Source organism: Anser anser, assembly GCF_964211835.1.
Source record: "Anser anser genome assembly, chromosome: Z".
Lineage (NCBI taxonomy): Eukaryota > Metazoa > Chordata > Aves > Anseriformes > Anatidae > Anser > Anser anser.
Window position 1 is genome coordinate 63,831,750 of NC_139723.1, and position 13,093 is coordinate 63,844,842.

At 41.2% G+C, this 13,093-nt stretch overlaps 1 protein-coding gene across 1 annotated transcript in view; it reads left to right on the top strand.

Moving 5' to 3' along the window:
- THBS4 (thrombospondin 4) overlaps window positions 1–13,093 on the top strand; it is a 38,938-nt gene that overhangs the window by 10,890 nt on the left and 14,955 nt on the right. The window contains exons 5-9 of the mRNA XM_083818817.1: window positions 4,767–4,849; window positions 5,304–5,355; window positions 6,720–6,892; window positions 9,902–10,039; window positions 10,663–10,740. Of these exons, the coding sequence (XP_083674943.1) occupies window positions 4,767–4,849; window positions 5,304–5,355; window positions 6,720–6,892; window positions 9,902–10,039; window positions 10,663–10,740 (524 nt within the window). The remainder of the gene's footprint in view (window positions 1–4,766; window positions 4,850–5,303; window positions 5,356–6,719; window positions 6,893–9,901; window positions 10,040–10,662; window positions 10,741–13,093) is intronic.

The window sequence follows — 13,093 nt, forward strand, 5'->3', positions numbered from 1 at the left end:
GTAGTTTTGTAAGATGATACTTCTGTGATCGCGGTCTGTTTTTGTCAATTTTTGTGGGGCACCTAAATGCTCTGGAGATGGGAAGGACGAAGCACAAGGGATTGCAGGGTGTGTTGGTGCTGCAGTTACAGAGCCTGTGCATCTGTGTGGAAAAAGCCATTGCAAGGCCCCCACTAGTCCTGCCGCAAGTTAGCTGACGTATTTGTTCACCTGCTGGGCCAGAAATCTGCTGCAAAACCAATTCCTTTTCTTCCTGTACTATGTATGGTGGAGACCAAGCTGGGTGAAGGGAGGAAAGGAAGGAACAGAAGCTGTTGGGATTCCTGCAGGGATACATTTCTGCTGCATGCAGTCCCCTGAGATTGCACTCTCAGGCGAGGATGCTCTCTATCTTCTCAACACAGCGAACCCAGGATAGACTGCCCCATCTGTACTCTTCCCTCGTCCCTGTCATCTGCCTTACTGCTGTGGGTGTGAGGGAACTGCATGGATTCACACTGTGTGCAATATGTTAATATGTGACAACAATTGGGGGGGAGAATAAGTGAGTTTGAGACTTGAAATAGGATCCATGTGAAATTCCCTCTTTCTCTCATGCTTTCCTGTCCTCCAGGACAGGCATTGCTAGTTTAGATTAGAGTAGATTTGATGTGATTGGGTGAAAAGATGCAGAATGTTTGTGTGAGAGCATTCTGGGTGCTAAATAAGAGTATAGGAATCAGTGCAGTAATGTGTCTTGCCTTGCAGCTGTATAAATCCTCTGTTGTACACGCTTCTGTTTTCTTGCTCCTTAACATATATGCAACCAGGCAAAAAAAATAAAATAAAAAAACACACTGTTTTATCATCAAAGGTCTGCTTTTCTTTTTCCATAGATCAACAGGGACTTGCACGTATATAGGAAGGGCAATTCAGTGTCTCCTCCTGGAAAATCTCACATCTTTGTGAGCAGTGTTTCCAAATTGCAGACTTGCAGCTTTCTCATTTGTCTTTTTGCTCATTAATCAATAATATGAACTGTAGTAATACAGAGAGATATTGTTTCTCTCTCTGGCTGTCTCCACCTGACTGAGCTATTTGAACTGGCAACTCAAATTCAGTTGTTTATAGCCTTCAAGTGGATTTAGTATCATGTTAAAACTAATCTGAAACAAGAAGAAAGAAACATCTCACCTAAATATATTCAAGGTCTTTATGGTCAAATCCACCAAAGGAAAAGGTACAAATGTTCCAATGGCAATATTAACTCAGCTGCCTTACACTTTATATATGCTTCACAGTGCCCTTTTACAGGAGCAATATATCAGATAACCACAATTTTGCCTTTAGCCAGGAAAAACAGCAATGCAAATGCTTAGCTGCATAGGGGTATGAGGCCTGTGTATCTTGGTAAAAGCATGATTTTCATGTTAATCAGAAAATAATGGGGAGAGCCTTGGACCTGAATAACTGTGCGTGCCTTTGACTGCCTCTCTGGTCATTGCTCACTGCTGTGGCAGCAGCATTCCCTCCATGCTCAGCTTGTGAGGCTGAAACACCAAATCGGTGTAGCTGAGATCTGAGAATATGATGATCAGATAGATATTGAACTTCTTTTTGGGTCTTCCCACATGTGCAGGAAAATACACTGCAAGACACACAGATTTTGGTAGATGAGATCAGTGTGCCACATGTAATCAGTGTCAGAAAATCACTCAGGTTGGAAGAAACCTTTGGAGGCCATCTGGTTCATGTAGGGTACCTGAACTTGACACAGTATGTTTTTAAAAACAAACAAAAAAAACTGTGTTGGATGAGATCAAAGGGGTATTTTTGGTGTTGTGTTTATTTTATTATCACTTTCTCACCTAGCTACTGTGTACCAATATAGACCTACAGGGAGGAGTATGAGCAAGAGGAGTGATAGTGTTGCATTTCCTGAATTCCCCAACAATTCATGGGAAACAGAGCTCTGTTACTTTTGGTCTCTTCTCCCAGGTCTCTGGTTTTCTGTTTAGTATTGAGAACTGGCTTTGTTGCAAGTTTGTAGCCTGTTGCATAGATGTTTTGTGAGTCCGTACAAACTCTGCACCCACCAGTACTCAACAGATGTTTTCTATGATGAGTCTGTATGGATTTGAACAAATGTCTGCTGGCAAAAAGATCATTACATGTCTGCGGAGATATTTCCTTCTGTTTAGTTTTGAACCTGCCTCACAGTAATTGCATATGCTACTTCTATATGAAGCTTCTTTGTTAGTAGGTTACAGGCTGACAAGAAACTACTCTCTCATCAACTGCTATCTGTCTAACTACTATCATCAACTACTGTAATCATGGCTGGATCTCTAATTTTGGCCAAGTAACCAAAACCTCTTTTAATGACACTTCAGGACTCGCCTTGTTGAATGGTCTTCAGTGCAGTGCTTAAGCCAGTATCGCTCCCAAGAGGACTAGAAGACAGGCCAGTAGATCTGAGGCATTTCAGTGGCCTGCGGACATGCAACCTAGTGTTTTTGCGTCACCCTGCATGGGTTGATTATCTGAGCAAGGCAGCTGGGCACCTGCTCCAAATGCAAGGGCCTGTAGAAGATACAAGGAAGAGAAGGAGCCTGTCATGACCTCAGACGTGGTGAGAATAAGTGGGTCAAGGGACTTCAGTTCCCTCTTGGAGAGTAATTCTTCAGATCCATCTCTGAATTTAATAATTGTCATGAAAGCTATTCTGTTAGGTGGTTACTGACTCAAAATATAGAGGTGGGCACTCACTGTACTGGGGAGATGCCTAAGCAGGTGGGGGCAAGGATGACAGAAACTACATGGTAGGACCAGATAACCATACAGCTTCAGTATGTACGTGTGGCTTACCCTGCTAACTCGTGGGAAAAGCCACTCCACAATATGCTCTGCAGCATTCTGTGGCCCAGCAGCTCTCTGAAGGGCCTTTCCAAGCTCTGACCATGGACAGCCAGTTATTCTGCTAGAGGTGGGGCTTACCATAGGACTTGGCTTTAAATGTAGGAGGGAAAATAAATGCTATGGTTAGTCATCTGTTTATGCTCCACTACCTAAATTTGTAAACAGGACATGTAGCTCGTGTCAGTATAACCTATTTAATCCACCTTAATATCCAGCATTCCACCAAAGTGTACAAAATTGATCAGTTTTTCATTGAAATGCTAGCCAAAAAAGAAGTATCTAAAATCTTGAGTTTTTTTTGCAAGTTCCAGTCAACAATGCCTAGACCATTCTTTATTTATTACAACTAATATATATTTTTATTAAAAAAAAAAAAAGGTAAAACAAGAACAAACTCCTGCATCTGGCCTGACAGTAAGTGGGCCAGGTTCTGTGATTAGATTCTGAAATACTCAGAAATTAATTCCTGCTATCTTCCTCCACAAATAAAAATCAGAAAAGGAAGGGACTGGAATAGAGGCAAGTCCTTGAACAGGTTGTTCCTGAATCTTTAAACTTGTTTAGTGTTGGAAAATGGAAAAAATCTGAAATGAAGAAAAAGTAATATATGAGGAGTAGAATAACTTGCACTAGAATATTTGGAAACATTTAGAGACACTCTGAAGTACCAAACGTTGAGGTAAACATTAAGAAAAGCATTTTTCATACAGGCTTTTAGTACTCTGAAAAGCAATACATGAATAAACTTCCCTGAAGCCACTGGGCATAATATCAAAATATCCTGCTTGCTTAGAATGCTAAACAGCATGTATTTGTGATGGTTGTTTTGACATACAGACTTTGAGAAGTAAATAATGGGAAGTAAACAAATAGCTGCTTGAGAGAGCAAGAAACTCAGAAATGAGCTACAAACAGAAATTATTGTGCTAACCATACTCTTTTATTCTTCCCTGTCATTGGATCAAAACTAATGTTTCATTTAACAAATATGAGTTTTGCGTGAAGATCGTGGGTCAGGTTTGCTCTTTCTTTACGGCTCTGTACAGATCTATCTTTTGGTCTTTCCTATGAGTTCTTTAATTTTCTATTTGGTATTGAGAACTAGTTTTGGTGCCAGTTTGTAGTCTGAGTGGATGTTTTGTCAGTCCATACAAATTCTGCACCCACCAGAAGCAAACACAGCTGTGGAAATGGTGCACAGAGCAATGACCTGCCTTTTGGAAGAAAAGCCAATGGACTGTTGCAGTTATTAAAACTGCTGTTTTGGTCAGAGTGACTGCTTTTGATGCATAGTCAGAGCTGCAAGATGAGTTTGCTCAAAAAGTCGGGTAACTTCACGCTGGAAAATGTTCGGGGTTGGTTGTAGTGATGTGAAATACATTCGCATAGCCTAAGTTCCTATTGTATGGACAGATGCTTCATGCTCCTGCCTTGCCCCGCTGTCTCAAATGGGTTATCACAAAAATACTCCTTTTCAGTCTTAGTTTCATTTAGGGCCTCGTGGGAACTTGTAATGCTGGTAGCATTAGTTGCCAGTGTTGTTAGATCTTAGCAGAGAGCCTTGATGCTGAATTAATGATGGAAAAATCACAGACTGCTTTTCTCTCTGTGTGAAAGAAGTTTGTGCTTTCTCCGCCTCTTTCTCTGGCATACCATGAAGTTCAGTCCAGAAAAGCCTTGAGTTCATGCAGATTCCTCTGTAAAAAATGGAGCTAGATACTGCCTTTCCTCTAAGTATAGCTACAGGAGTTAAGCAACTGGCCTCCTTGGCTTTTCGAGGTGCTTCCATCTTGTTTTTCAGAAACGATCGTGACAAATAAAGGAGTTACGTGCATTGTGCACTCTTTTTCATTGCTGTTTCCCTACAGGTGATTTTAATAGGCAGCTGATGAGCCAGATGATGCAGATGAACCAGATACTGGGTGATGTGAAAGACCTTCTGAGACAACAGGTACTGTATAAGGACTTCAGTGTGAAATCTCCCATGCTTGTGACTCTAGTAGGATCAGTGGAGAATTCACGTAAGCAGTAAGATTTTGTGTAGAGTTCATTGCCTCAGGTGTTTGACATAGTGGAGAAAAAATAACCAGATAGTTTCTGGTATGGGCCTGTTGCACAGAACTGAACTTAAATTTGTTCCAGTTGCTGCTTGGTCTCTGTACTGGATTTGCATGGCGGCTGTCATTCTTTGCGTGTCATTCTTAAAGATCCTGTTGATGGAGGATGAAGTGAAGTACAACCATTATCACTCTTCTTAGCTTTATGAAATACAAAGAGCATCTCATTTCAAGATACAGAACATGTGTTGCATGGTCTGAGTGGCATCCTGGGAAAAATTTTAATAGTTCTTCTGGCAAACTGGAGCTGCCTGTATCCAAATAATTTTTATTTTCTATATTCTCAAGGTCAAAGAAACAACTTTTTTGAGAAATACCCTAGCTGAGTGCCAGGCATGTGGTGAGTATTCCTGAACTGCTTGTAAAAGGCAACCAGATGAGATGTATGGTCATTTAAAAGCTAATATTGATAGTATCAGTTATGTTTGGTTTCTAAGAAGTATGTTTAGAAAATTCTGTGCTCAAAATTCTAGATGTACTGGTCACAAATTTAGAATAGATTCTCATTAGAGAAAAAGCTTTTAGTTTCCATAGATCTGGCAGTCACTTAATGGGGTATAAAAACCCTGTAAATAAAGCAGTGCTATCTCATGCTGTACTGTCAGTTCTCACTCTTGCCACAAAGGTGTGCCATGTGTTCCTGGGGACGGAGACATTGCCAGCCAATTGTCTCATGAACAGTCTTAGTAGAAGCTGAGGAATCAGAAATACTATGCAGAAGCTGGTGTACGTCAACCTGAGGCAGGTTCTTGGTAGTCTACCTGGAACCAGATTAGTTTCAGGTATGTTGTTGGTGGTTAACAGCAATAAGATCCAAAGGAAAGTTTCCATCTTTTCACTAAATGGAAGAAGTAAATGTTACAGCATGGCCCTTCTACACAACTGTAGGACATGCACGCACTCAGTATAAAGAGAGAAAATACTTCCTCACTGGATGGGGTGAAGGGCCTTAAACTCATCAAGTCTCTTAGCTGCTTGCTTCTCCCAAGATAATCAAAATTCTCAATATCAAAATTCTGTTGAGCTCCAGCCAGGTTAAACTTCATGTGCAAGTGCCAAAGAAAAAGTCTTTAAATCTTGAACAACTGCAAAGATGCAGCCCATGCATTGGTACCAGGGTTCAGCACCAGCCACTCTCGGAAAATCTTGCTTTAGCCCAGTGCTGGTCTCTGTGTGTTTTAGCCTACATGTCCAGCTGTGCATCCATGGTTTGCCAGCTGCTGCTTCTTTATTTCCCTTATTTGTATATTGTCAAATATGTTTTTGCAAAACCATGGCACCATTTGTCTTATGAAACTGTGATGTTGTTGATTTAGCTGCAGAAATACCTTGTACTGTAAAACTTTAGTCCTTTGGGCATCCTTCTAGCCATCTGAAGTCGCTGGCTTTCAGTTTCCTACCCTGGCCAGCAGCAGATCTGTACTGGGACTAACCTAGAAGGAGGGCCCCCAAGTGTACCCAGGAACAACACAGGAACATAACAAAACAGCCTTAATTTTCACCATCCGGGGACACAGCAACCTGCTGGGCTGTTGCCAGCATGAAGTCTCTTCAGCCACAGCACAGCTGGTAGCAATGCAGCACAGAAACACGAAGTCCCTGCTGAGCAGCATCCTGGGGATCTCTTCAGAGCGCTTGCCAGCCAAAAGCCATGATGGATGTTTCTCTCAATTGCTAAAACTGCTCTTCTTTTTGCTTTTAAAGGTTTGGGAACTGTGAATTTTCCAACTCCGATCCCTAGGCGCAGCAAACCCAAATGTGAAGCAAGTTCCTGCTTCAGGGGAGTCAGGTGCATGGAGACAACTGAGGGATTTCAGTGCGGCCCCTGCCCTGAAGGGCTCACAGGGAATGGAGTGACATGCTCAGATATCGATGAGGTAAAATAGTGACTTTCACTGAATTTAAAAAAAATAAAAATAAAAAGCAACTGTCTCATATATAGCAATGAGTTGCTGATGCTTGCTGTTTGCAGCATTTGCTGACTGCATGCACAGTGCATATTAATTCATTCTGATTTGATTCTACCTCCTTATTTTGCTGTTGCTGCAACTTTATGGAGGTTATACATCTGAAAACTTGAAATACCCTGGTGGGTTGAAAAATTACTTAAAGGAATTCAATGTTTTTGTTTTTGCTTTAAAAAGGCACTTTTGACAAAGTTATTTCTATTCCACAAGAAGATTCTGTAGCTTCTATTATATGCAGAGCTGTAGAAGTACTTCTTGTTGACATGGGCTTTGTATCTTTAAACTGTAGTGATCCTGAGCTGGCCTAGGAGACCAAAGTGACCCCTAACTGGAGCAGTGTTTTCAGCCTAACCTTAGATGTCTATGACAGAAAATAAACACTTATTGTTTTACTTCTTTATGGATGTGACGAAATCTGATAAGGTTGACTTATATCATAAGAAAAAAAAATAGATTTGTTAGCAGTTCAGAGCTTGCTTGTATTGAGGACTGAGTTAATAGATTTACAACATCTTAAATGATTAAATAAAAACTATGTTCAATGAAATGTGTCACTTACTCGGTATACTTAACACGAACAACAAACCATTTACAATTTCATGTTTTTTCTGTGTGATGATTTTTGCCATTACCCTCGAGTGTTGTTTTTTTTTTTCTTGTGGAAGAATGTCTGGATGTGTTAGGCTAGGGAACTAGGTCATTAATTGTGCCTATACTATGCACCTACCCAATGATGGCAAAGAGCAACAGAAATTCCTTTTTTCTCTTTCCTAGCTAACATGAGATGTGCTTTGACTGCTTGTTGGGTTTGTTCCTTCCTGTAGGCCAGCAGCAGAGAGGCTGCTTTATGCCCAACTTAGGTCTGTGAAAAACGCTGGGGAGAAAGTGGGTTGAGTGTAGCAGTTTCCTGAGTTGTAGGCACTGTCTTTTATTTTACCTCACATGGCATGAACTGTGTCTGCTGCAACAGAAGGTGCAAAAAAAAAAAGAAATTCGGAAACTCTGAAGTGTGAATGCAAGAGGTGAAGAGCTGAGGCAGCTGTGGCATGAGTTCCATGCCAGGCAACCATCGTGGAAAAACTCAGGCTGGCTGAGATAGAGCCCATAAGTATGGAAGGGGTCTACCTACTGATCCATATTCAAACTGAGGCAGAACTCCTCCCTGCTATTTTCAGTGTTAGAGCACTTCTACCCATGATAGCCGTGGTAGGGAAAAAAAAACCCACAAGACTGATGTAAAGTGTCCCAACCTTAAGATTAGGTTTCCCTGAGTGATTAGGATCTGCCACTGGAGGTTTACTTACCTTAAAGTTCCTACCACCACTCCACAAGGCAGAGCAGATCTCTTACTAGAAAGAGCAAGGATTTTTTTCCAAAATGATGTCATAGAGATACAGTCTTGCATACATGAGGACACTACTAAAATGCCAAGCAGTCTGGTGCATTTTGTTCACCAGAAAATACCTTCTGTAGCAGGTGGATTTTTGCTTATGTAAGCAGAGGGAGAAAAGAGGTAAATGATAATAGCCTTATTTTGTTTAATAAAGGGTCTCCGAGTTAGCTGAAACTGTAAGGATAGTCATACATTTTTGAAAGTGCTTTAGGAATCTCTTCTAGGATAACACCTTTCTACTGATAGAACTATTTCTGTACTTCCTAGAAAAATGGCATTTAAAAAGGAGTTCACATGCAAATCTGAGAAAGTGGGAAGCTTCTAGATTTCTCTAAGAGCTGCCGTCATTCTTCCAGAGGCTGTTAACATCTCTGCAATAAGCTCCCTTCTTACTCATTGCCATCTTGAAGAAATTACTTTCATATGTTGTATTTTGTGAGCTGCAGCTATGCTCTGTGATGTAATTTGAGTGCCCTCTCCTGGCTACAACAAAAAATCCACATTAAATAGTTCTGTAATAGGGACAAAATGTCTGTCCTGGGTTTTACTTTTTCCTTATGCTAATTGCAGACACACTTCTGTCAGATCTTTCTGTCCAAAATGCTTGGATTTCTTTGGCTTGTTTCCCCTTCATATTATAGATGTGGGTTTTCTTCCTGTTAGTGATGGAAGGAGAAAAGGTACATTTTAAAAATTTTTATTTCTTTCTCATGCTTTTATATATTGTTGTCTCTAAGCCATAAGCAGTATGATGACATGATGTTTTTAGTACTCTTGCAAATAATACCTACTGGCTAGTGTTGATACTTGAGAGGCAGCAATACAGGATGTAGTTCCAGAACCGGCACCCACAAGGCCACTGAAATGGGGTCACAACCATTCTGTGATACCACATGAGGTAACGAACTGAGTAATGTCTTCAGTCCAAGGGTGATGCTGTGGGTATGTGGTGTGTTGGGAGAAGTGCTGAGTGTTGCCAGTGGGCCTCTGGTCTAGGAACGTGTGGGTGCTACTGACACATCCCTGTTCATCTGGCTCACATGTCGTTTACTTCTGACTAAATTACTTCTGAAATTTGCCCGCATACATACAAAGGAAAACGCTGCTGCTACTTCAGTGTGTACAGAACACAACTGCAGGACCTTTTGTGGGTTGCAGCATTGCTGCTTTCCTGATAACGTGGTCTGGGCCCTTCTAGGGAGATTCTCATCCTCCAAAGGAGCTGAACCTGTCCAACAAAAGGAAGGATGAGGATCAGAACTTAGGGCATCAACTGCAGGCAAAAATGGAAGATTGTGTTATTTAAATTATGGGGATAGCTGAAGACCTACTGGGGTCAGACATACCTGATACTTTTCTCTGCAAGCCAACTGTGAACAGAAGACAGAAGAATATCCAGACGTTTGCATTTAGCATTGCCTAGGCAGGCTGACTGAGAGGTCTATGGACATAGTCTGTCTGGATGTTACTGAAGTGCGAACGAGTGCTTGGTTGATTAATTTTTTAATTTTTTTTTTTCTTTGCAGTGCCATTACAGCCCTTGCTTCCCTGGAGTGCGTTGTGTGAACACTGTACCAGGTTTCCGATGTGAGACCTGTCCCCCAGGATATACAGGACAAACTGTGCAAGGAGTGGGACTCAGCTATGCCAAGAGCAATAAGCAGGTGAGTGGCAGCATCTCTGCAGGAACTTCCATTGCAAGGTGCAGGTTTAAATCAGTATTACATTTTATTTATATTTCAGTCATTCCATGGTTACCTGGTATAGTTAGACAGAGCTTGGAGTGCTTCAGTTAGAAGATCTTAGGTTGTGGGTGTTTGCCTTTGATGTGAGTATTAACAGTCTAATACTCAGGACTGGTGTGGAGGCAAGAAAAAAAGTCATTATTTTTATAGGTATCTAATCAATTTTAAAGAGAAACTCTGTTGATCTTTGTAAACTTATTCTGAACTAGGAAGAGTGGTAGGAAAGGCCTGTTTTGCTGTTGTTTTTTTTGCTTTGCTTGTTTGTTTGTTTGTTTTTAACATTCCTGTAGTGCCCTACAAGGGGAACATAGTTCTTATCTAAACTCTTATGGTTGAACCAGAAGCCCATCCTAAGGTTGAATTTTCCTGTATTGCACGGTGTCTCTGCAGGGTTGGTATGTGTCTGGAGATCCATCCAAAAATTGAGTCTGTGGAGTATGTGTCTACCATTCTGAGAGTAGACAAGCTTTGGTGACTTTTCTTCAGACTTAGATCTCAAGCTGATGTAGTTTTTGCTATATGTTGTTTTGTTTTGTTGCTAGGTCTGCTTAGATATTGATGAATGTCAGAATGGTGGGCATGGACTCTGCGTTCCAAATTCCCATTGTATAAACACTTTGGTAAGTAATTTTTCATTTGTGACTATTAAAAAAAAAGATTGTTTTAAAATTCATTGAAGCTAGAATGGGATTCTTGGCTCTGATTCAAGAGCTGAATAATATAGTCTATTTGTTGGCTTCATCTAAACTAAAGAATCCCTTCCCGTTTCCGTGACGAAGAATGAAATAATCAATACTTGATTTGGTATTAATATGTCTGCCTGAGTTGTGTCCATATCCCTTTCAACGAGGAATGGCAGTAACTTTTCTTTCCACATCCTCCAATTACGTGTGTTTATGAATCTGTTATGGCAAGGAAACTCCTTTCAAATATTGAATCTTTGCTTCCCCTCATCTCTTCCCATCTAGCAACTGCTGCAGCAAGCTGTTCCTCTGGATGCTCTTCTTATAGGAAGTCTCCACTTCGCTAGGATGTTTTTTGTTGTATTAGTTATCCCGCTATATAAGCATGGAGAGGAGAGCTGCAATTCCTACAGCACATGTAATACCTATAAGTATTAAATCCACATTTAATACCTATAAGTATTAAATCTAGGAAAACAAGCATAGCATGAATAGAAATGGTTTGAAAGATGTTAGGATCCGGTAGAATGGGTACACAACCAATTTAAGGCTCTGAAGCAATTTGGACGCAAATAAGCATTCATTTAACTTACAGCACTGTCAAATGTTCTTCTGCTACAGCTGGCTGTATAGAGCAGACTTTGTTCATAACAGGAGAGGGCTTAAAAATAACCTACAGGTGTAAAGGTACTCCTTTTTTTGAAGCTGGGTGTTGTTGAGGCTACCAGCAGTGTTCCAAGTGATGTGTGTTCCTTGCAAATAACCTTGTCTTTCTAGGTTCACTGTTTTCACTATTCAATATGTTTCTCTCTGTATATGTATGTATTCTGGTATCTGGAGTGCTTCTTTCACATGTTGCATCGTACTGCATGACTAGCCCTCTTCTGACAGCTGTCAGGCCTGGTTTGCAGAGGGCGACAAGAGGTCTGCCAGCTGTCAAACAGAGCAGCGTGGGTTTTTTTTGCTCCTGTATTCCTTTAGAAAGAGTTTGGTCTAGAAATGCAGCCTCAAAGTCTGGTTTAGTGCATACCAGGGCTTGATATAGAACAGAGTATGCTGAGCAAATTTAGCAGGCTCCAGAAGATACTACCCTGGTGTCCATTAGGAGGAAGTGCACATACTGTTATGTTTTGCAAAGGCCATACCATCTGCATGGTCCAGTGACCACGTTGCTGTTCATTCATCTGTATGTCTTTCAGCCTGAAAGTTATGAAAATGGCATAAAGTTAAAGTTTGAACTGAAGTTAGCTAGGAACACAGGAAAAAAAATAATGCCCAGTTGAGTAGTAAATTTTTCTCTCTGTCATGCTGGACTGGGACAGTCCTGACAGTTCATGCAGCACGCTTTGTATGGGTGAAGTCATCTGAAGCACCTCAGTTTCATAAAGAGGTGGATAGACAAGTTTGTCAGAGGACTGTCTACTTCTGTTCTTTGACGTATCAAAAATAATTATTGATAGAATCATAGAATATTCCAAGTTGGAAGGGGTCCACAAGGACCATCAAGTTCAACTCCTCCACACAGGACCACTCAAAAATCAAGCCAGCTGTCTGAGAGCATTCTTCAAATGCTTCCTAAACTCCATCAGGCTCAGTGTCATGACCACTGCCCTGGGGAGCCTGTCCCAGTGCCTGACCACCCCCTGGGTGCAGAACCTTTCCCTAACGCTCAGCCTGACCCTCCCCTGTCCCAGCCCCATGCCGTTCCCTCGGGTCCTGTCGCTGTCCCCAGAGAGCAGAGCTCAGCGCCTGCCCCTCCGCTCCCCTCGTGAGGGAGCTGCAGGCCGCCATGAGGCCTCCCCTCGGCCTGCTCTGCTCGGGGCTGAGCAAACCAAGGGACCTCAGCTGCTCCTCATATGTCTTCCCTTCTAGACCTTTCACCACCTTTGTAGCCGTCCTTTGGACACTCTCTAATAGTTTTATGTCCTTCTTATATTGTGGCATGCAAATTCTCTATAAGGAAGAAAGGTTATTTTCAATTCTCTTTTGTGTGAGAGACAGAAGCCATATTCAATGCTTGAAGAAAGTCTCTTATCAGCATTTATCTGTTTATAACTTTTTTAGTGATTGTCCCAACACAAACTGAAATTCCTTGGCTTAGCTTTTTTGCATTTCTTTATGTAAGAGAGTTGCACAAATATAACTCAAAAATATATACATGTTTCTAGGTAAACCACTGCAAAAGGTTGCATGTATGTTCTTACTGCAGTGTAAATGAAGATGACTGTCTTTAAGTCATTATTTCCTTTCTAAAGAATGAGATTTAGCTCAGATTGGCTTAAAAACATCC